The 25,016-nt window shown below is 42.7% G+C and overlaps 1 protein-coding gene across 1 annotated transcript in view; it reads left to right on the top strand.

The window, feature by feature from the left end:
• The first annotated feature begins 1,140 nt into the window (after positions 1 to 1,140).
• The window catches only part of mast4 (microtubule associated serine/threonine kinase family member 4), a 112,166-nt gene continuing 88,290 nt past the window's right edge, over positions 1,141 to 25,016 (top strand). The window contains 2 exon segments of the mRNA XM_042058652.1: positions 1,141 to 1,665; positions 21,237 to 21,390. Of these exon segments, the coding sequence (XP_041914586.1) occupies positions 1,375 to 1,665; positions 21,237 to 21,390 (445 nt within the window). The 5' untranslated portion in view covers positions 1,141 to 1,374.

The raw sequence follows: 25,016 nt of genomic DNA, 5'->3' as shown, positions 1-25,016 counted from the left end.
GGTGTAGCTGTTCACATACTGATATATTACTCTTGTAATTGCAGACCTGAAAACAGCCATAAGAGTTTAACCAAGAAACTGGTCAGGACCTGAATGAAACAAATGTGTGATGTTGTTGAAACAGAAGTACTACCACAAGTTTTAAAATAAAATACAGGTCAAACTTAATTTTGTTATTTAACCTTGTAGTATTGTTTTTAATAGTTTAGGATAGAATATGGCAGAATAATATATTCATTAGAGCCTACATGATTCAAATGATTAATTCTGTAAATTATGAGAATATTTCTCTCTTGAATGTTAATTCTGCCAAAACTACAGTTATCTGCTCTTTAATATAATGTTATTATTCAGTTAACAACATGGCATTTAGTTTACCCTTATGCAGGTGACATACCCATACAAGTGACATCATGCAACATAGGCTACAGTAGGCCTAGACCTAAATGCCATAGGGTAAGTCTCCTTCAGAATGGAGTAGCTTATAGTGTTAGATGTTGTATGCCTATGCTCAGCTACAGTGGTGACAGACAGCACTAAACGTTTACAGCACTAAACTCTTCAATACTGTGACATACTCGCTTCCATGACCTCGTTCGTGCAAAGGTCAGTGGTATAGCCCAGTGGTTTTCAAAGTGGGGGCCGGGGCCCCTTGGGGCCAGGGGGGCCTCAGCAAGTTGGAAGGAAAAATAAAAGCAACAAATAAATACATTTGAAAATTTTAAAATATACCTATTACTATGAGGGTTGTTATACAATGCCATTATAATAATGTGTCGCATATCTGAACATTATATTTTCCATGATAATGACTGGGAATAATAGTAAAGTGATAGCTCTCATATAGAACAGAGCCCCAAATACAATTTTTACACACTGTAAATGCTCCACTGCTCCATCGCGAAGTGTTTGTGGCTAAAATAATTATTAGGATTAGCTTAATGTATTTTTACATTTGCCGTAGTATTCTCGATGGGTTTAATAACACATCACGGGGGTCCTTGGCCAGAACCTAGTGGTATTTGGGGGGCCTTGTCGTGGAAAAGTTTGGGAACCCCTGGTATAGCCTATTTACGGTGATTGGCGCAGGCAATCGGGTCAAGGTGGGAGGAGTTCTCCTCACGCTGAAGCAACAGGCACCCGGCAGACGCTGCTTCAGCGTTACTATCAAAGTTGGAAAGAGCAGGGATGAGACGTACTCACGCCACCTCGCTTCTTTTCAATGGGAGCTCGTTGTGCGTTCGCTAGACAGCTCTAGCTTAAAGATGAATTCAACGTTCAGCCTTAATGATGTTTTTCCAAGGATTAGAGGGCATAGAAGTTAAATAAGTGCACCTCAGTATTCAAGTTGTCGGCAAGGCTAATTAAAACGCAATGGAGGAGGAACATTTCGACACATATGGCATTGGTGAAAGGAGATCTTCACTGAGCTCCGACACTATATCTGACAACGAGATAACACCAGAGGATATTGAATGCGAAACTGTCAATTTTGGCGAGTTTCAACGGAAAGATTCAATAGACGAAATCCATCTGGGAAAGGGGAAGGAAGATGTAACAAGCGAGGAGGCGAAGTGCGACTACTACGAGCGTTCTCTTCAGCTAATAGAGGTTATAAAAGAAGACGAGCCAGAAGAAGACGAAGATGAAGATGAACAAGAAATGGTGAGTTGCAGTTTTTTCGGACAACAAGATGTCTTCATTCACTGCGGTCCTTTCAATGGATTAGCCAGCGACAGGTGTGTTTTCTGTCGGGCTGTCTGTGTTTGTTTGGTCAACAACGCTTGAGAAAGTTCTGGGTGAAAGTGAGCTGCTTGGTTTCAGATTCTTCAAATAATTAGGCTACTCAGTCATTTAACTCTCACGTCCCAAGTCCATTAATGTTACTCTTGAGACTACCTGCATGGGCACGTTTCAATCACAGTTTCAACAATAATCACCAACCATGCCATATCTTGTTAGGAAATTTCAACACTCCTTCTAGTGAGTAACGCATAGGGTTAGAACATTAAATCATAAAGTCAAGCTGCATTGGGTTGCTTTTCTTTTTCTGTTTAGTTTTAAAAGGCACAATCTTATTCTTGCACAATCTTATTTATTTTCTCATCGAAATGGACATAAGATGACAAACACAATCATTTTGGCCTTCTGGCCAGTTATAAAGAGAGTTTCTCTGTTTGATGGCTACATGGTTGTTTGAGAGTTTTAATCTGAACAGGTAGGCCTATTTCCAAATGAATATCTCACAGAGCATGTTAGCTCTTAATTACTCGTGAAACTGCCTAGACACTTTTATGATAGTTCAGTGTACTGCAACATGCATTCATGCAGTAAATCTGCATTGCTTTGCCATTGCTGCATGATTGTGTCACTGAAAAAAAAAAGAATTATTCTAGACAGGAGTGCAAGTCATGACACAGCTACCGGTAAACTAACTTGGTGAGTTGCCAGCCAGGTTTGGACTGGTTTCACCTACTTCATAGAGCTCCATCTCTCTTCAAAGTACATTCAGCTCTCCTGGAGTGCAAGTGAAAGATGACAAACTGATCTATGGGGCTGTTACATGTCCTGTGGTCCATGGTCCTCAAACCTCCTGTCCTGAGGCTGAAGTGTCTTGTAGGTGATGTCTAGGCCAGGCCAAGCAGCGTCAGTTAATCAAGCTCTCTGGCTGCATGTGTGGCAAGGAGCAGGTCTTGGCTCATCTGCAAGTAGCAGGCTGTGACAGGACCTCAACCTCATGTCAGGCAGTTATCAGCCTGCCATAAACTCCGGACAGCTTGAATGTGGAAGGTGGCTTTATCCTCAGGATCTCCCCTCCCCCCCCAATTGTTTACAAGACGTTGTTGCTTCAGCTGCATACCAAAGGTACACAAACTGGACACCGTAAGTTTATACTCGCATGATGTAAACCATGTAGCCAGATTCAAGTCGATGGAACTTGTGTTTAACCAACAAATGAGGGTCAGTCAGCGCTGATGTGTTTGGCTCTAGCAAAAAGGACTTTATTAAGATTAAACTGAATTTGTTTGGGAGAAACATACCTGTTACTCTGGCACATAGCCAGAATAGCCACCGATGAAACCACCTCTGCTATTTATGTTTATATATTGGAATCATGAGAATTGGGGACGGGGCCAGGGTGCTGATGTTTACCATATCCTGAGATTTTATTGGCCAGACAATTGTCATAGTCATCTATTATGTGCCCTCAGGTCTATGATGCACACATAGGCCTGCGTGTTATGCCCATTTGAAGATAATGTGAAAAAGTGAATGTTCCTCTAGCAATCTAGTGACTGTATTTTTTTCATAACAGTGAGGCTGATTAGGCCTACTGCCTGTGATTATAAGGGGTGAGAAAAGAACATTGCCAGAAGTAGAGCTGCCAGGCCTCTTTCTTGGCCTCCACTTTCTGCCACGCTACTTTTGAGTTAAATTATGAGGTTGAATTATGATCTATCCTCAAATAACTTGTCTGACCAAATTTATCCTGTCACTTTGTAAGATGAGCTGTGGATCACTGCAGCGTTGAAAAATGATGCGTACATGGTGTAAAGCCGTAAAATTCACTACCAACTTTAACCACATTGCAGACTGTGTGTGGACATTTTGTTCATCAACTATTATTATTATTATTATTATTATTATTATTATGACCGCCGCGCAGCGAAGCGAAGCATATAGGTTTAGTCAGATTTTTTTTTTTCTTTTTCTTTTTCGCATGTCCAAATTTCCGTCAAGGATTCGCGGGACACTGAAAGACCGGGGTAGACGAAACTTGGTGGGCATGTAACCCCATATGGATAGCATGGAACCATCGTTTTTCGTTTTGATCTGTAGCCCCCCCCGCTGGACTGCACCCCCCGAAAGGAGGGTAGGGCAGACACAGTTTTCTGTGAATATCTCGAGAACCGTAAGGTTTAGGAGGACCATTTTTTTGTATGTTGATCTCAAGGGGCCATGTCAACCCATTCCATACCCACTCATTTCATGTATAGCGCCACCTAGTTAAACACAAAAAAGTAAAAATGAGGTGTTGTAATCGCATGTATCTGTGACCTAACATAGTCAAAACTGCACGAAATTGGAAGTGTAGGATCATTATGACACTCTCTGAATGCACGCCAAGTTTCGTGGAATTCCGTTAATGGGGGGCCACACAATAAATTAATTTATGTTACTATACACCAACTGGCCTGTAGGTGGCCGGAGACAGTTTTCTGTGAATATCTCGAGAACCGTAGGGCCTAGGAGGTCCACCTTTTTTTTGTATGTTGGTCTTAAGGGGGCATGTCAACCCATCCCATTACCACTTATTTCATGTATAGGGCCACCTAGTTAAATTAAAAAGCAAAAAATTAGGTGTAAACAAAACTGCACGAAATTGAAAGTGTAGGATCATTGACACCCTCCGAATGCGTGCCAAGTTTTGTGGACTTCATTTCCCCAATTCATCGTTTATGGGGGGCCTTACAATAAAATAATTTATGTGTACATTTAGTGACCGTACACCAACAAGGATTCCCGGGACACTGAAAGACCGGGGTACACGAAACTTGGTGGGCATGTAACCCCACATGGATAGCATGGAACCATCGTTTTTTGTTTTGATCTGTAGCTAGTACTAGACCCCCGAAAGGAGGGTAGGGCAGACACAGTTTTCTGTGAATATCTTGAGAACCGTAGGGCCTAGGATGACCAATTTTTCCCGTATGTTTGCCTCCAGAGGTCATGTTAACCCATTCCATGTGCACACATGTGCATAAACTGATACACACGCACACACATACATTCACAGTAATCATACGTATGACACATATTCACACAGTAGACATATGTACGCATGCATGCACATGCACAAACACACATACGCAGGCAAACACACAAGCACGCACGCACACACACACACACACATAAACATTAACGTGTACACGCACACATGCACACAATTCAAGAATTTCTCAGAATTATGAACAGGCAAGATGGGGGTGGGGTTGTATAAAATGAATTTTACATGTGAAATCTATGAACTAATCATGTTTTGGTACTTGTTGTCTAGCAGATACCAATGAGAATTGAGTGTGGATAATGCATAAGACAGTTAGAATCATATAGGCCTTTCAGCGTGATTTATTTTTGTGGAAAAAATGTGCTGGACTGGACGGTGGTCATATTTTGTACCACTCTGCGGTACATCTAGTTATTATATAATTATTCACCAATATGGCCAACTTACAGTGGTTACTTGGTCATGGTCCTCACTAGCCTTAAATGATAAGGGACATTTGAAGTGTTTGTGTTTGTCTGTCATACATAACCTGCACTAATATACGGCCACACAGAAAACACCAATAAGCCATAATGCTCTCTAGTGATTCTCCACAGCAAAACATCAAAGGTGCAACCTAAAGGTTATAAATAAGCAGAACATCTATTTTCACAAGGTTATAGGCTTCCAAAAGGAGATGTTCAGTGTCAATGAATGGCTTAGTGAGTAAGAGGATTCAGCTTTAATCTGTTTAAGGCTTGTCTTCCATCTATGGTGGCCGTCGATGTCATCACAGGAAGTGGCTTCGATTTTTCGCTCTTGGTTCATTCATTCATATTGGTTGTGAGAGAGAGTGGACAATGAAGGGAAGATAGTGTGAGTTTTTGTTAAGTATTGCCAATGTTGGTATCGAATTGAATCATTGAAACAAATGGCGCGTCGTGGACATCTTACAGTGGGTGGGTGTGAGTCTTCGGATAGATGCAAGGTAAGAGACTTTTTAGCCTGTACTTTCATGGGGTAACACTCATGCACAGAAAGACCATTGAGCACCTTTGATTAACTTGAAATATTTTGTGAATGACATAGGGTACCAGGTCCGTTGGATGCATTCATTTAGTCTTTGTTTGTGATCTCTTTTTCAAGATAAATATGAAATTGATAGTATAGTTATTTTTTGGGCATACGGATGAAGTATAAACAGTGATTTGTGTTAAGATTCCAAACCACTTCTTCAAAGCCTTTGTTTAAACTGTAAATGCTTCATCACAAACAATAATGAAGTTTACTGTTGTGGTTTAACAAAGCCCTATTGAAAATGTCCTCAAGAAATTATTTTAATTGTTGGTGCCATGAATTGCATTATTTTAAATAAGGTCAGTGAGACACAGAGAATGTTTAATACCAAACAAAGCCTGAGGCTTCTGAAGTGACATAGATGCTGTCAAAATAAAGACATTCAAGTAGCTGCCAATCACAAAAGCTAATAGGTTCTATTCATAGAAGTCTTTGTTATGCAAACATGGATGCCATGCAGAAGTATCTGTAGTTTTTGTTTGAGTTTTTCTTGAAAGGCTGACAAATGTGTATGTGCAGGAAGAAATCTTTAGTCTTTCGTAATTGGCCACTTTTCTCACCAAGGCCGATGTGAAATAAATTGCATCAGTACATCCTTGGCTAACATTTCACACTTTCTAATGTCAGACCTGTCTGTGTAGAGGAGTGATTCTGTTAATGTGATTAGATTGAAGATGATGTTGGGTTGGAGGTGAATTCTGTGGGACTTAGAATCTTGTGATCTTGTGACTCACTTCCATGCAGGCATGAGGAACTAGTGGATGACCTTGCTGGACAAACAAACAACTTTCCTGAAATGTTTAGGGAAACCCACTACCACCCCCCCCCCCCCCCCCCCATAAATAAGAATAAGGAGAACAATTACTTACTCCTGCCCTCTGTGTCAGTAAATGACATAAAAACACATAAATGTAAGCTTAAAAATATCCGTGGGAGCAAACATATATGGACAGAGCATCCTTTGGGGCCAGGTGGCCACAACCAGTGTATCTGGGGGAAGGAATGGTCACGGGAATTGAGAATCGGTCCCAGAGTTGGTCCTAATGGACCTTAACATAGAGCCTGAGAAAGTGGATGTGTCGGCACTGCAGAGAAATGTTTTGCGGGGTTGTCAGTTGAAGTCCCTCTGTAATGTCTCAGGCGATACTTGTTTGGGAAAGTACTGTATGTGTTCACATTTTTGCTATTGACCTTTGGTCTCTTTTTGTTGATTGGTCTGCAGAGATGTAGGTTGGGTTAAGGAGTAAAGTACATTTCTCTGTTGTAGGAGGACTGGAGGTGTCTGACTTTTTGTGGTGAGTCTTGCCGTTCTGGTGGATTGACATTTTGGTGAAATTGTACGCACCAAGTCACTTGAGTCAGACATTTTAGACTGATTTGCTGTTTTTTTCCTCCTCTGTTGTTGCTCTTATGCAGTGGAAAAGTTTACTCCTTTTTAACAGGCCCATAACATTTTTTAAGACCCAACTTTTGTCTTTGTCTTTTTTGACTTATTGGACTTTGTCATAGTACATATGAAGTATCCATTGGATGTCCATTATGCATTCATGCATTTATTTTAAGTCTTTTGCCTATTTTATTTCCATTGTATACTAGAGGATGTGTGACCTCACTCTTTACTCTTTGGTCTACGTCTTTGGGTGTTTGCTTTTACTAGATCGCTTCACTTGACATGACTTTGAAGTTGTATAGTGTTTTTGTGATTTTTAACACCATCTTGTTTCTGAAAACAAATCATGCACAGTCACACAAAAAGTCATACACAGACCATGAGATGTAGCTAGACCTATCTGTTATACATTCAGATGGGCTTGTATTATATTATGCTTAGCTATTACAAGCACTGTTTTCTGAGATCAAGATCTCACCTAATTACCAATTATAGAAGGGGACCTACTTGGGAAGTAGACCAAGTATCTAGGTTCCTATCTCATGACGGGTGTTTCAAGTTCGCATGGTGAGCCCTTATTTTGGCTGCATTCATAAAACAGTGATGAGCACTGACGTTGGCGGCAGTTTTCTCTTTGTAAAGTTATGATCCAGTCATTCATTAGGCTTTGAAACCTTGGTTTAAGTCCCTCCTAATTTTCACTCTTCCCTCGTTGGGAATAGCCACAGGCTCTCTTTACACCCTCAGAAAATGCTGTTTTGGTTGCGTTTATCCAGCAGCAGACTTGTGTCAACACAGGAAGCTTCAATCCCCACAGAGAGGGTTTTTGAAGGGTGCCGGGTTCAAAGCCTGCCAAAGATATTACAGGGGAGGTGGGAGGCGATCTCGGAGAAAGCTGTGGGACCGTGAGAGCAGAGCAGGACCACCCGACAAGCTTTCTCCTCTACCTCTCAAGGCAATGTTGCCCATGAGCCAGGCTCTGCTCGCTGTTTGGCTGCGGAGCATAAACACACTTTGACCTCTTCTCTAGCCATGGGTGATTGGGACTTTGGGACTGGAATGGGGTGAGAGTTGAGGCCAGGCAGATGTGAGGCCTGTGAGGTCATCGAGCAAAATGGCGCTCCGGAGGCCGAGAACCTCTGAGAAAGTTCTGTAGAGGGGATGGGTGCTGTAACGTCCCAAGGGAACAATGAGATCTTATAACCCTTTTGGCTGGATGTAGATCATCAAATCCTCACCCTTCTATTTACCCTCAACCACTGGTCAGAGCTCTGACTTATGACCACCACATGTTGTGCCACTGTAACCCAGATCTTTCCATGCTGATTTTTCTTAATTGTGAATGCATCCTAATGCAAATGCGGTGGAATATGGTGTTTGCTGAAGGCCTTACCTCACAATTGTTTCCTCAAGCTAGACTATTGGTATCTGTCGTCTTGGTGCCTTTCGGGGGCAGATTCTTTAAGGGCTTCTCAGTTACTACACTGACAACAAGCCAGCCTCTAGGAGCATGCACCAGGGAGGCAGGCTGTTATTTGGCCGCCATAATTCTTCCAAAACCTCACAAAGAATGTGGCCTGTGGCTCCAGCAGGCAGCGCCACTGCTGAGAGTCACCCGTTTCCATGGATTTGAGCACAGGCTATGAGGATGGAGGATCTCTTGGTGGAATTATCGCCATTTGAATCGCCATTGTCTGAGTGTTTACTCAGATCTACCCACACTCAATCTACATCCAACTCGGTGAGGCCAGCCTCCGCAATCACACAAGTGCAGGGAACCTTCTACACATTGTTCTGTGCTAGCCTGCTTTGCACGCAAATGTGTGACATGATGTGTGACGTGAATCGAGATGAAAAAAAATACAGGTTTTTTTTTTTTAAAAACCTTGTAAACTGGAGGGAAATCTAGTTTCGCCCAATTGCTTCGATTCGTGTTCATCATGTTTGATTGCACATAAACATGCGTAGCATTGTCTCGCAATTATCGTTCGCCCATATCAGCAGAGCGAGAAGAAATCGGGTGGTTATTGAACCGGCAGAGGAATAATCACTGTAGAAGTGCTGTTTGAGTTTGTTCAAAGAGTGTCCTCCATTGGAAAGCACCTGAGGCTTTGCAAACAAGGCCTTCGTCCATTCCTCATCCTTCCCTGCTGTTTCATTTTTCTATGAGTTGGAAGACCAATCTTCTGGGAAGGCACGGCAGAGAAGATAACAGCTGATGGGTGTTTTCTTACTCAGCTGTTCAGCAGCGAGAGCATAGCCATCACACCCATTTGTGTCAGGTTAAACACCACGGGCTCACAAGATCCGGCCTTTAACAGATATGATTGTGGACATAATGGAAGTTATGGCTGAATGGAGAAAGCCTGCCAAATGTCTTCTCTCCTGTCTAAAGTGCCAGACACTGTGCAGAGAGGGAATTCAATATGAATATTATGCTATAATGGTGGTAATAGCTTAATGGAAAAACACAGGAGTTGCCAGGTTTCTGTCTCCCTTCAGTCTGTAGAAAAGTGATATTAAAACCCTGATCCTTTGCCCCCTCCAGACCTCTCCAGTCAAACCCTCTTGAGTTCCGTGTTCTGGGTTTTCATTCTGGAACATCTTGCCCATCCTCGTGGTTAGTCTTTAAGGGCTGCCGGCATTGAACTGCGGGTTCCTTCTCTCACGTTACTCCTCTGCTTGCAGCCCTGGACTATTCTGGGTTGAGAGAGAGAGAGAGGGGGGGAGAGAGAGGGAGAAATGGAGGGAGATCTACAGGGGGAGTGATCGAGCAGGGCAGTGTCAATAGAGTGTCAGAAGGCTTAACTTGGGGTTCACCCTCGCTAGGGGATAAGCACGTGTCCTAGGTGCTCGTGTGTCAGGTCACTGATTTGTGATGAGAGGGGGAGGAAATAGTACAGCAGCAGCAGCAACTCAACTATGTCTCATGTTACGGAAAATAACTCTCTCAAGGTCTTCCCCTGTGGTAATTTGTTTGACAGTCTTTGCTCACTTCCTCTGGTGAAATGAACCTGATGGCTTAAGGATGAGCTGAGGGCTAGCCATTTACATTTCAGGTCTAAAGGGTTACTTGCCATCAGCATGGATATGAAGGATGTCTGTTTTGTAAGCCTAGCTGGTGAAGTGGAAAAACAAATGTTGGCATTGCAAAATATGATTTGGGAGTCTCCTCAATACAGTATGATTAAGGTGATTTGGGTCTTAATATGTTGTTTTGGTGGCCATGTGAGTGAGTGCAAATCTGGTTAAGAATCCTTTTCACTGTTCCAAAGATGTGTGTTTTTTTTTTTAATGGATACAGATTCAGAGTATTCAGAAATCGAAGGCCTTTCTTTCTCTGATGTACTTTACCCCTCTCCCAACCATAAAAAGAAGTGGCTGATCATATAGATGAGTGTTCCCTTGTTTCTCAACTCAGAAAAGATTCCTGTCATCATTTCAGAGAGTAATTATCCCTTGTTTTCTCATGAAAGGGGACAATCTTATCTGTGTTTGAATTTATGGTCCAAGGACTTTGCACCTTAATAAGGAAACCGTAGTACAACCAGATCAATCAAACGGGAGTTTTACGGTTGTTTTACAGTTACAGTGGTTAATGTGAAATGGGGGGGGGGGGGACTTAAAGACACATGTATTAAGTACACATAGTATTAAGTTTAAATTTTGTTGAAAGATTTGAGAATATGCATGCATTGTTCATGCACCTGGACACCGTAAGATATTGCTGCCTTGCCTATGTTTGATGATGAGACCTAATTTCAAGCAGTGTCCCTACCATCTAAGATGTCACTGTCATTCTGTAGCATAGCCATGGGTTTCCTAGCAGGAACAGATTCATTTCGCATCAGGAGATTTATTACAGTTATTATGATGTTAATAAATTCAGATTATTAGGACACTGACCACTAATCCTGAACTTCAGTGACCAATAAGTGAAGTATATTACACAACATTAGAGGAGATTGATGCTAGTTTTCATTAGAATGGACCACTAAATCAATCGGCTTATGTGTCTGTATGATGAATCTCAATGAAGTAATGAAATGTTTCAACTTTTAATGTTGTTGATGAATCTGCAAGTCGAGAATACAACCTGGTTATTACATCTTTCGACTGTAAGTAAGGCATGAAATTAAATGCATAAATGCATCAACAGATTGACGACATGGACGTAATGCTAAGAAAAAGTCAGTTGTTCAAGGTTTGAATGCTATTTGCTATGTTTTCATCTTCAAATAACAATTGCAACAGTAGTTGTAGAAGATCGTTTTGAAATGGGTTCAAAATCTCAGTGTATTAATTAGTGTAGTTGTAACGGTCATGGGCTATTTTTCTGTGTATACTGTTGTTTTTTTGTTGTTTTTTAAATCACAGAGAATACTTTCTTTGCACGCTCAGTCAACATACAGACCTTAAGGCTATTTCAATGCTTCAAGGGATTTCTTTTTTTCAGCTCTGTGACCGTAACTGTGTGGTATATAATTTCCTACTAAAGCTTTATGTAAACATAGAAATGATGTTTTGTCTATCTGAGCCAAACAGCTTCATGTCAAATCCCTTGAAGGTAGATCATTTAATGGTATGAAGTTGATACGGTGGCTCTCATTTGTGTGTAGACTGTTGATCAGGAGATTATCAGTTTATAACAGTTATGCAACACATTGCATTTTCATTTTGCCTGGACCAGTCATAAATGCAAAAGCCAGGGAGCACGTTTAAGTCAGAGGTCGTTTGGTTCGGTGTCGAGAGATTTCTGCCCACAGGCGCTGTCTAATCCTTAATGTGTTGCATTGCTTTCGTCAGCGTTTGTTAGGGCAGAAGAGACAAACACTCAATTAATGTAAGCGATCATAGGCTTACACAATATGCTTAGGTGGGTGAATTTGATGGGGCTGAATCCTTTATCATTATCATCTTCATAAAGACCACCATCACATTTTTCATCCTGTTTATAATGATTATAAAATAATCAGCAACAACAAAAACTGGCCACTTGAGATAAATAGAGTGCGTCCCTGGCGTGGCGAACATGTGTATTTACATGGTGTTAATACATCCATTATGTTTGCCTCCTCTTGGTGGCCCTTCGTGGCGGGGGATATTAACATGAAATGAAAAGGTATCTCCAGGGGTCAGGTGAGCTCTGATTATGCCAACGACAGCCACAACAACAGCAGCTGCAGCAGCAACAACAACAAGAGAGAGTTGAGTAATAATGTGGTTAGATTTTTATAAATACTCCAATTTCTCTCTAGAATATTGGCCACAAGTGATTTTATTTATTTATTTATTTATTTATTTATTTTGTTTTGAAGACACGTGTGATGGGAGGAATGTTACCCCCTTGGGTGTTCCGGGGAAAATTTTGTTTATTTTTATTTATTTTTGTTCTGATAGACATCCTGTCTGAGGTCATTTTTTTTTTCTTTGAAGAAATGTGGAGTAGGATGGGGTGATTGTTATGATGATACTGATCACGGTACCATTTGATGGTGTGATAATTTCATGGAGATGGGGATGAGTAGGCTGGCTCCTGTGGCAGGGTGGTTGTTGATGATTGGAGCAGCCTGTGCTGCTTGGCTGTGTGCCTGGGTGGTTGGGTAAGACTCCCCACAGGCTGAACAGCCACTCCGAACCCCAACTGTAGGGACCACTGAGGGTTTGTTCTGCTCTCTGTGTGGTGCTGATGGGTGTGAAAGCTATTTCCAGAAAATGAGTCTCTCTCTCTCTCTCTCTCTCTCTCTCTCTCTCTCTCTCTCTCTCTCTCTCTCTCTCTCTCTCTCTCTCTCTCTCTCTCTCTCTCTCTCTCTCTCTCCTCTCTCTCTCTCTCTCTTTAAATTTTGTGTCTGCCTTTTTCCTCTGCCTTTCTTTCTTGTCTCTTTCTCACATCCCTTTATCTTTTATTTTCCCTCAACTCGCCTCGGCTCCTTCTGGCATCTTTTCTGTCTTTGAACCTGACAGGTTTTTTAAAGTCTTCATTGCCCGCCCCCCCCCCCCCCCCCCCCTCCCCCAGCGAGAGAGTACGTCAGTCTTTTTGTCTCAGTGATCACTCTTGTTTCTTCTGAGAATAAAAGGTACTTCTCACAGCTTGCTCTGTGATCACTCACAGTTCTTGTGATGTGACGTCTTACGGACACTCTGAGCCACACAGAAGCTTTCATAGTGCATTTCAAATAGGTTTATATAGTGCTCGGCCTCGGACCGGTATGTTTTTACCACTCTACTCAGTACTGTTTTTATTCACTACATTACTCACCTGAATTTATCACAGAGAATGCTTGATTGGAGGTCTGCTTTATGCTTGTTTGAAAGGAATCAAGCCTTTGTTTTCTGTGTGTGAAAATAAGATAAGGCTCTGAGTGACATTGCCTCCATGCTGCACTAAGCCTTGGAAGGTGTTGACTTTGTCCAACTCCAAGGTTTGAACAAGGCTTATCAAACAGCAAGCTCTGCTTCTCGAAACATGCCTTTGGCGTTAGGCAAGTGACATCACGGGAAAAGCTGGAATGGACCAAGGAGCTTGTTATGGACCAAGTAGTCTGTGTACTGTGGACCCCCTCCCCAACACACACACACACACACACACACACACACACACATTTATTTTTGTGGCCACTCTGAGCCAAAAGAGGGAGTCACCATGTTTTGGATATGAGCTTGGTGTGGGCGTGGGCGATTTACCATAAAAACATGCCATGCCTTCACCTTACACGGAAGGTTGTTGGCGAAGCTGAAGAGAGGAGCTGCCATCTATCCCCCCTGCAAACCTGCCAACCCCACCCCCCATCTCCTGCTTTGGAGGCTTGGCATTGCTCTGGACAGCAGGAATGACAAAGATTGAATGTCACCAACACCCACTACTGTTGTGAGCATGAAGAAGTGTCAAAGCCGCGTCTCCAACCCCAGGAGCTGTGAAGTGTGGGATTGGCACCAAACAGAAAATTGCACTGACTTTGTGTTTTGTGTTTTAGTTTTTTTTTTCTTCTCAGTTTGTGCAGCATGTAGTTCTGGAGGGATTTGGGTTCAATTGAAATTGGAGAGGGGAAAAAAGCCTTTTCTCTCTGCAGTGTCAGGCTTATCAGGCAGCCTTCAGTAGCCTTAGGCACTTTCCCTCTCTTTCTGTCTGTCTTTGCCTGTGAATGAACACATCTCAAACCTGTACCTGTCTTCTTGTTCACTGACTTTGATCACATCAGGTATGAGAGCTCTGGCTGAAGTTTGCATTGAGGAGCAGAATGAGGTGATGGAATGCATGCAGTAATTAAATCTCAGAAAGCTGTAATTCATTCCCCCCCCCCCCCCATTGTTCTCTTCAGAAAGAACTCCACATGTAGCGCATCAGTTCTGAGTAGTAAAGTGTTTATGTATATACTGTATTTACTATTTTGTTATATGTATTATATATACTAGACAATTATATAAATAAATAGAACAAAATTACGAAATAAAAAAAAAAATGCCAGAGGGAGTGGTGTGACTTGCCTGCCTACCTGTAACCCAGCAACCCCTTAGTAATGTAGTTCTGAGTTCTAAGCCCCACTCACACACATTTGAGTGCAGGTTACTGGGGCAATTTTTGAAGCCAGTTGCTGTGGTGGATTTTACTGAGAGCATTGATGTCTGGATTTGAGTGCCTTGATAAAGAGCTATAAAAAATGTTGTTGTTGTTGTTGTGATGGCATCCAGTGTCAGGCTGCCTTTTTATAGTAGACTTAAGAGGTCATCACCAGGTAATCTGTCCATTGACTGAGCCTGTTACGTGCTAGTGAAGATTCTGTAAATAGATATTAACCCTGTCAGAATTATGCCTTTGAAGGGGTAAATAGGTAACCTAGGTATTTTGGGTTATGATGCAGAACCAGCAGACTTGCATATTTGTATGTTCATTTCTTTAGCAGGCACTTTCTCCCAAAATAAGATCAGGTATGCATTTCATTAGTGTTACAGCTCCCTGGGATTGAACCTCTGACCTGGGTGGGATTAGCCTCTTGCTCGACCGGTTGAGCAAATTTGACCCATGACCTTCAGCTCAGGGTTGTGTTCCTTATCCAGTACTAACTGGACATGAGTTTCAGTCTCCGAAACTCTGCTCTTCGCTCTCCACTTCTGGCCATTTGGTAGGGTCTGCTTGTGAAGTACTCACGGGTCCACACCGGTGTGCCATTTGGACATTCTCCGCACTCAAACAAGCATTTGAACGGTCTGGGGGCAGCTCCTGTGACAAGACTGATATCCTTAGACTGTTCTTAGCACCTACCAATTAAGCTGCTTACCATAGGTCATCATTCAGCGATCCTGTTCCGGCTGTTTTCAGACGAAGTTACATAAGTGTGTTTGGGATCGTTCTTCGGAGAAGCTCTGCAGGAGCCACTACCGCACTAATCTTTCCTTGATAACTGGATTAGTCTCCAGAGAGAGAAAAGGGGGGGGTGGGGGTGTTGCTGATGGTAATAAGACAGGTACATGAGGGGTAGTCAAAAGGTGTTCTGCTCCTGTATTCCGATGGGGCACCACACCATTGTCACAACAACGATTATCACTAAAAACAAAGCATCATATTTCAGGCATGGTGCAGGGGGTTACCAAAACAGTCATCATCAGTGGCGACAGGGGAACTTTCTATTTAAAGCAGGTTTTATGCCCTTGGTGTGTATGTTGCTGTGCCATGTTGATGTGTTTTTTGTTTAGTGTTTTTGGAGGCTCATTATTAATCACATGGTTGGATGGTGGTAATAATAGTGCTCAGTGTTGATATATTGCCTAAGAACAGTGGCATGATATTTACATTTAACTTAATTTTCACCGCATTTGTTTACTTTTCCAATGATGGAACTCCCTCGTTTGTCATCCTGAATGGGTAATCAAAAAATAGCTCTTGAAAAGTCATTACTCGTGGGGGCGCCCACAGCTCAATGGCTTTGACGATTTATCAAAAATGCACGCCATCCAATCTGATATTAGGTGACGTCATTGAAACCCGATTGCGATTGATGATGAATGTTCAGAGAGCGACGGCCACACCTGTGTGTTCAGGAGAAGAGAAATGTTCTTCCTCCCAGAGGCCATTAATCATCGCTGGCCTTCATCTTTGGCCCGGATCGGAGCTGTTTGTGTGTAAACACAAGACGGCGTTTAGTCAGCACACGAGCCGTGCCGCTGGCTCCCAGTGCATGATGGGATTTTTACGACTCCCCATCTGTATTTATTGAGCGAACACAGCGAGATATTTACTAGCTACTGGCAGGGGGCCAGGAGATGAGCTCATTGTTTTTAGGTGTAGTAGAATAAAGGCTTCTTTTCAAAGGTCAGTCGTCCGATGTGTGCCCTCTAGGCTGGTTTGGTTTTGAAACAGTTTGAAATTTGGTTAGAAACTAAATGGAGAAAAATATGTTAATGAAGTCTGCCACAATGATGTCTGTGGCACAATGATTCACTGTAGATTATGGAAAACTGGATAGTCAAAGGCAATATGTTTGTGACACTTTTTGTGGCTCCCAGTAGAATGTCACATTCCACTTCATGTATGCATGTTTATGTGTATGAATACCTTGGATTTATTTTATTCAAGGGTACATTCTGTAATGCAGATGCAAAACATGTTGTGCTGGACTGTTTGTCTGTCTATCTGTTACTGACTGCGATAGTCATAGAAATTCACATTAAAGCTTTCTGCAGCTCTCAATGTGTTAGTCCTATGTGTTTCTGAGGGAAAACACACACACACACACACACACACACACACACACACACACACACACACACGTAAGCTATCTTTTGAACTGTGCTATTGGCCTACCCTAGTTTGGGCCAGAAGGAAGAACACCGCTGACCTGGAAAAACCTCTCTTTGGGCCCCGCCACAGCAAAGACATTAGCGAGAGCTGAAGTGCAATTAAGAGACAATGACTACCGTTCCACCACCAGTGCTGTTGTTATAGAGCTCTTAAATCCTGGCAGCCAATTTGAGCAGCTTTGCACAGACTGGGAGCCTGACGATACTCTAGCCGCTTCCAACCAGATGGACGGTTATATAATAAAGCACAGCGTTGTGATATCTGCACCGATAAAATTAAATCGTTTTTTGTAGCGCCACTGATTTTTATTCAGTTTGTCTCTATCGGGTGGATTCTGGGGCCATCAATCACTGATCTTTTTTATTACATTATTATTTATTTTCTTCTTTTAGATGTCTTTGTTTTGTATCCTTTCAATACATGTAAATACAGAGTTTGTGTTTTGATGCAGTGAGTGCTCCCTTTTTTTATACTTGGCTAACTTATTCTAGCTTTAAGTATACAACAGCCTTTTATTCACCCCTTTAAACCCTGATAGCAGGGCATTGCTGTATCTGTTGCTTGTCTGATATAATCGTTCCTATCTCCAGTCTGTACTAATGCTTAGGTCATATCAGCTCTACAATAACTGATATGTCAGCTGAAAAAGTCTGGTGAGGTACCTCTTGCTTTAGACCTGACTTCCTTTGATGTAGCATGAGCTGCAAGCGTGGCATTTTTTATTCTGGGTGTTGCACCAGTGGAAAGTTGGCACCGCAGGTTGGATTATTTCCTCTGTTTCCCTGAGACTGACAGGAACACACCTTCGCCTCGTCTTCCCTTTTGTCCCGGGGCGAACTTTTACGGCTCGACGAGTTCCCAGTGAGCAGCCAGATGTGGGGAGGATGAACGCCGCCTCCATTCGGGCTCTATGGCTTTTTCATCTTTCATGGCACTGTGCGTGTCTTAACAATGCCGTCTTTGTTTTTTCACAGCCAGTCAGCAGTGAGTAAGTGGTGGCGAGAGCCAGTCACTGGCTGGGTGGCTCATCACTGGGATGGTGCCCCTTTTTGAATGGGAGGAAACGTCTCATGACTGGTCCCTCCAGAGCCCCGCAGGGCAGACCAGCTTCGGCGGGAAAAGACAGTCTTTTGTAAAAACTGGGCTTTCCACTTCCCTCAGTCGTGCGGAAAACCCTTAAGGGAATGTGAAAAATCCCAGAGGCTCTATGGAGCCAATTGTCCTGACCAATGTGGTTCTGGGCATTCTGTACCCTGTGTGTTCTCTCTCCACGTGAACAATTGGCATAGCTGTAGAATGAAGTTGTGGTTCAGAAGTTTAGTGAAACAGGAACATGGTCTGCAGAGGAACCCTTCTGTGCTGTCATCCATTGGAATTTTTATGTCTCTAAGCAGTAGTTCCTTTTTTGTAAGTGTGTGTGTGTGTGTGTGCGTGCGCTGACACATCAATTCAATTCAATCTCTGTGGTAGCGTTTGCCTCCATTTGTGCGTGTTTATGTGTGTCTGCACTGCAAACAAGCGGGATGATGAATCAGTCTCTCTTGAGCGGGTGGGCATTTCCTCCGTACGACTTGTCATAAGCGCGCTCAGGGGCCAGCTCATGTTTGTGTTCACTGGGAGGACCGTTTCCTCTGCGCCGCTATTGTTCTGACCGTAGAGGTGTTTCGAGCTGGAACACCGTCCCTCCTGGTTGCCGCGCAGCGTCCCTGCTTACAAACTCGGCCGTATTCTGACATGGCACTCATTGTTGTGCTGGACAACAGCACAGTGAGGACACATCAGCCCCCTTCCTAGTAACATGATCCAATACCACCTGGAGGCTTCCGGAAGCCTATGACATTGACCTTGATGTTATGTAACTCAGTCTTTCCTTCCATTTCCTATATTGGTTTTAGGAGTGGTGTGGCATGAAACCTGTAAGTCAGGCTGCCATAGACAAAAAAAAAAACTTTGGATATGTGATGGTAATACCCTGATCTTTTATTTTTCCTCAGAGTATCCATTGTGTGTCAATGGTGTAGCCTGAATTATCCATTCAAACAGTGCAGCTTGCAAAATGGGTGGAGTTGAATGCAGTTTAAGCACTGCCATTATGTTAATTTTACTCCAGTACTTTGCTTATCATATAAGTCCTAATTATATAGGTCCTATAGGTTTTGTCAATGTTTTTTTTGGTTGTTGTTTTTCTTTTCCATGTGTTTTTTCATTGATTTTTGGTTGGTCATTCCCAGGACGCTCAAACACCAGGGCACATGAAAGTTGGTGGGCATGCAGCCCCACTAGGCTGATAAGGAATAGCCTAGAAGCTTTTGGTCCCTGGGGACCACCCCCTGAAACACACACACACACACACACACACACACAAACAAACAAAATGTGTTTTCTTCTGATTATGTATGTGTATGTAGCACTGTGTTGCGGTCATATTATATACTGTGGTACGACCAGCAGGATGCCCTGCTAGAGTTCATCTTGAGGTGTACACTTTGTGGCGAGGTTTATCCCAAAGCCTTTTCTCCGATCAAATTAAGGTACCCGGACCCATAGACACATAATAGGGGAATGGACGTTAAATGTGTTACAATATTTTATACTGATTTGACTCGTTAAGATTTTGTGCATGCTTTGCGTTTGATAACAATTGAAAAACCTATGCTGCAAGCCAAGAACATTTTGCACGTAGACATGCAGGGCTACTAAACATTTTCATTTTGGGTGACGGTCAAATCGGTCATAAAACTATGCTACTTAGTACTCACTTGCAATGAAATGGTTTGTACTTGTAATAGACAAGCAACTGCTTTATAATACACAATTATATTATGTAACTGCAGGGTGTCATGCTGTGTTAAGCTTTACTTTATGGTTTGATTAAACTTCAACAATAATGTCATATTGTAACATGACCATGTCGTTCTGCTTGAATTGATAAAGGTGGTGACTGTTTTGCCCAAAGATCTCCCAAGCGAATATCCCACTCAAAAGCTCAGAAGCATAACAAATCAAATTGAAACTTTTTTAATGTTCCCTTTTCCCCCAATGCACTCAATTTGCCATTATAATGACAAATATATTTACGTGCCAAAGATTAAGAATCACTGATGTGCATGGAAAAGGATTGTTTGTGTGTGTGTGTGTGTGTGTGTGTGTGTGTGTGTGAGAGAGAGAGAGATTTGGGGATGCTCAGATCTTCGCAGAAAGCCTTAATGAGAGAAAATCAGTGCTTATGTAAGGAGTAAACATTTTGAAAGGTTATAAGGAAGTGCCGCCGCCATCCCCAGTTTGCTCTCACTTCTTCTCCAAATTGATTCTGCCAATACGTGCATGGCTTTCACTGTCAGCTAACTCACAACAACCTCTGTGTTTTACAGTATATAATGAGATGGGTGAGAAAGGGAACATATAGAGAATCCTAGTTATAATTGCTAATGTGACCGCAATAAGACAGAAATGTATGTCCAGTTTGTAAGGGGGCTTGTGTAAAATTAGATTATACTGCCAAGTGCTTATTTGGTTCACAACAAGTAGTCAGCTTAGGTAAAGTGTCCTTTTTGTATGTAGCAACAAGCCTGTGGAACAGGTTGCCAGGGAAATATAAAGATGGTCAGAAGTTTAGGAGGTTTTAAGCTGGCACTGAAAATATGGCACTTTAATATATGTATGGATGTTTGATTGATGTTTGGTCTGTTGCCATCTCCTCTGCCCCCCCCCCCCTCAAGGGACCGCAATGGAAATAAGCCCCAGGTCTTTATTGTGTTATCCTGACTTTTTGTTTTTTTTTAATGTATGGTGTAAAGCTGTATCATTTTTCTAACAAAAAGGGTCAAATAAAATCAATCAATCAATCAGCACCAATACACAGCCAAATATAAAATAATGCATTTCATATGTATACACACATCTACACACATACAATAATCACTTGTTATGAAATGTCAAGCATGTTCCTATAAGAATGTATTGTATACAGTAATAGCAAGTTGACATACAACTTCTGTTGAGCTGTATATCAATGTGAGTTCACTCTGTGTTGTCTGGAGCAACTGCATACGGTATTGCATTGTCCCGTTCACTGATGGCAGGAATCCTTCATTATGTCATGGTCATGTGGTTTCTGGTTAGGTGTGATATGATCAGAGGGCTGTTGAGTGGCGATCCCTGATGAACTCCTGTGTTTGTGTCCGCTCTTCCTCCCTCTTCTGCAGCTGGATAACATCCTGTACCCCCCTTCCATGCCCCTCCGGAAGTGCAGCAACCCGGAGGTGTCGCATGGCTCGGGCATGGCCCTCAAGTTCAAGCGGCAGCTGAGCGAGGACGGCAAACAGCTCCGCAGAGGGAGCCTTGGGGGAGCGCTCACAGGTGGGTGACAGACAGACAGACAGACACACGCTGCTCACACACAGACAAGCAGACAGACACTGCTCACAGACAGCTAGGCAAGCAGACAGACAGACAGACAGATGCTGCTCAGAAACAGCTAGGCAAGCAGACAGACAGGGTTTGTAAGATTTACAGAGAGAGTTAGCAGCCATTCACAGTCAAACCGAGAGGTACAGACAGAGAGGGAGAGAGAATGCGACAGACAGACAAGTTGCTTGCAGGGAGACAGACAGACAGACAAACAAACAAACAAACCGGTTACTTGCAGAGAAAGAGAGAATGATTGACAGATAGGCTGCTTAGAGAGAGAGGGAGAGAGAGGCTGACAGACTGCTCACAGACAGACGGATAGAAAAACACAGATGGACATGAATGGAAAGGCAGAATGTCAGACTGATGTTTTGCCATTTTCCAGCAGACACACACAGACAGACATGCGTATACAGGTACTCAACCAAACTACTGATAAAGAAACTTGGAGACAGATAGAATGAAAGGAACACGCACGTACACACACACACACACACATGCTGTGCATGCAAGATATAGACTTTGTCTCGCAGGATGTGCTCTCAAGTTCCTCAAATGTATTTTGGGATCCTAACACACTTGCGTACTTTTGTTTTTAAACTCTCATTTTAAATGGCACATGGTGCGTTCGCGTTGAATCTCAAACATTTCAGAAATTCGGTCCAATTCTCCTCAGAGGACAGTAATATTTTAATTTGCGTGGTGATAAGTAGGCACTTCCCGGCCATTGCAGAGGATGACTGGGAGGAAATCATCTCGCGAAGTGAGAGAATCACCATTTTCCAACCGCATATCCTGTTTTGCCTCTCACTGCACCGAGCCGCTCTTTGGTGGCTGTACTGTACAGGATGCAACTGCAGGCCCTCCTGTCACAGAAGGGAGAGAGAATGAAAGACGCAGAAGGAAGGATGGAGAAAAACAAAAAGTGAAATGGTTGCCGGGTAAAGGTGGTCCATCCTGCTTTATGTACAGTAGAGTTACTCCTTGCAAAGTGTTGGACTATGTGTCCTGTGGTCTACTACAGGAGGAAGGCACGCCGTTCTTACAGGCAGGCTACACCAGACACGTAATTAAAACATTCTTTTTGCGGAGCGAATGCTATTACAATTTGCTTCCACCAGAATCAATGTAACTGGCTACACCAAATGTGAAAGCAGTGCGTACATTCAACTAAAACTATTTTTATACAACAATTGGGTTCTATGGAACTATTTATTTGTTTCTGTTTGGCAGAGAGATGTTCCATGAGTTGGAATATCCCTGGACATTTCAACTCAGACTTTGCACAGCTTATAATAAATCACTGCACGATACAATGCGAAGATTCTATAATGCTTGACACAATGTAGCAATAACGTTAAATTTAAATTTAATTGAAGTTCTCATAATTTATAAAAGCGAGTAGCCTTGGCAATTGGAGAAAAAAGAGATCGATTTCCCTAAAATAAATTGAGTTAATATATGAAATGACGGATGATGAGGAGGAACAGACAGTCAAGCGGGAGGAGTGCATCTTCATCCAGGTGCGTCTCCATCCAGGTGTGTCTCCATCAGCTTAGACGAATTGGACTGTACTGAAAAGAGCTGGCACGAAAGCAACACCGTTAAGCAAACGACATGGCCCGTTTTAACACCTGGTTATCTTAAACGTAGAGAGACATTAATTTGAAAACCATCGCCAAATCCGATCTGGGCACAATGCCATGGAACTATTTTTTGATGCATAAAAACGAAGTTGGAATAAACATTTTCTAAACAATAATGGGGTGTCAGATTATTTCGTTTGTGGTAGAATTGTTGTATAAAAGCAATATAGCACGAGTGAGAGTGGGATTGGCCTCCGGCCTCCTGGCTACGGCCGAGCAACACCCGTGGGAGTATCCATTACCAATCCCACTCTCACTCGTGCTATATTGCTTAATTACACTCCGCAAATGCGCACCTGGTTTAACCCTAGCCTTAGACCCTAATGTACGTCAGGTAGAGCAAGACACACCTGGTCTAACCCTCACCTTAGACCCTAATGCACGTCAGGTAGACCATGAGTAACAGGGGAGCCAGACAGTGGAGTTCAGTGGAGACATGCCAGCAAAATGTTGGGTTTTAGCCTTCTTGCTAGCACGCCTGCCTCTCATACTAGCACTGCAGGTTTGAGCCCAGACCAAAATGTGCAGTAAGCAAAACTTACACAAAACCATATGAAGTTTGATTCCCATGGACTGGAGCATGCACTGATAAAATATGTATCTTACCTGGACTATAAATTGCTTAGCATCACATAAATAAGTACAAAGAATATGCAAAGGGTGGTCTTGAAGCAGATAATATACTGAGACAGTAAGGGCTGTGTCTATGTATGTGAAAATCCCACATACTGTATGCACACGCACACTCTCCCTCCTCTGCCTTCTCTCCTCATCAAAGACTTCACAGGCACAGGAACGGAGATGAATTTCAAACATCTTTGTTGATGAAAGGCGGCGTGATGAATAAAAATGAATTTGCAAGCCGTCTCTCCCGGGGTGTACGGGGAGAGAATGGAGCGCTGCTGATAAAGTCAGGCTTTTGTTGTGTGTAGTGAGGCTCAGGATGTCCTCCCTGTATTGTCTGAGATGTCTAGGGTCAAACTACAGAATACAGACAAACAGAATGCAATGCATGTTCTCTCCCCTGGTCCTCAAATGCTTTTCAAAAAATACACGTCTGTGTTACGGTCTTTGTTGGACGAGCGTGCTATTGGAGACACAAGTGGAGTGCTGCTGAGTGTTGTGATGACCTCGCGACTGAGGTGATTTGCACACACACTTGGCAGCTCTCATGGGCCTCTCTGCAATCAGGCTGCAGAGTTTGCTACTGAGGAGGGCTGGTTGGAGTGGAGGGCTAAGGGGAGACATGGAACGTGACCCGTGGCTGAGAAATGGCGTGAGGAAGATGATGATGGAACATGCAGTTGATGGGGGGGGGAAAGATGGCGAGGAATGACTATGAGGAGGATGATGCGGATGCTGATGAAAAGGAGGATGCTGAAGATTGAGATAAGAATGATGATGGTGATGTTGAAGAAGACGATATGCTGGAGCACACTAAGCAGACATGGGTACATCAGAACAGACTAGATCCTGCTGGAGCTGCATTATGCATTGTTCTAAGAAATGGATCGGATCACGCAAATTTAAATTTGAAAGTTTGAAAGACGTTGGTAAATATGGAGATATTGAGAGACGCCACTTGGGTTTTTAATATAAATAAATATCTGCCGTCTCTCTTCCTGAATGTAGGTTTCCTGGTTCCAAATTCAGCAGTAAAGCCAATCGAAAAATAATAGTGTTCTGTATTAGCATAATGAGGTGTGCTGTGTTACTGAGGTGAATATTAGATGGGCCTCAAACTGAACCAAAATAATAAGGAGCATGGTGCAGTAGCCTAACTCCCCATCTCCTTCCAATTTTGCAGAATCTAGCGCTGCGCTAAATTGTATCTTGTTAGTGCCAGTGCTGGGGTGTGATTCTTGGCCGGCCGAAGTTAATTTGCTCTGACTTCTCAATGCACCCAACTAAATCACATTCTGAACCCTG

The sequence above is a fragment of the Alosa sapidissima genome, chromosome 13, assembly GCF_018492685.1.
Source record: "Alosa sapidissima isolate fAloSap1 chromosome 13, fAloSap1.pri, whole genome shotgun sequence".
Lineage (NCBI taxonomy): Eukaryota > Metazoa > Chordata > Actinopteri > Clupeiformes > Clupeidae > Alosa > Alosa sapidissima.
Note: the sequence above shows the minus strand (reverse complement) of the source record. Positions and strands in the feature narration are given on the sequence as shown.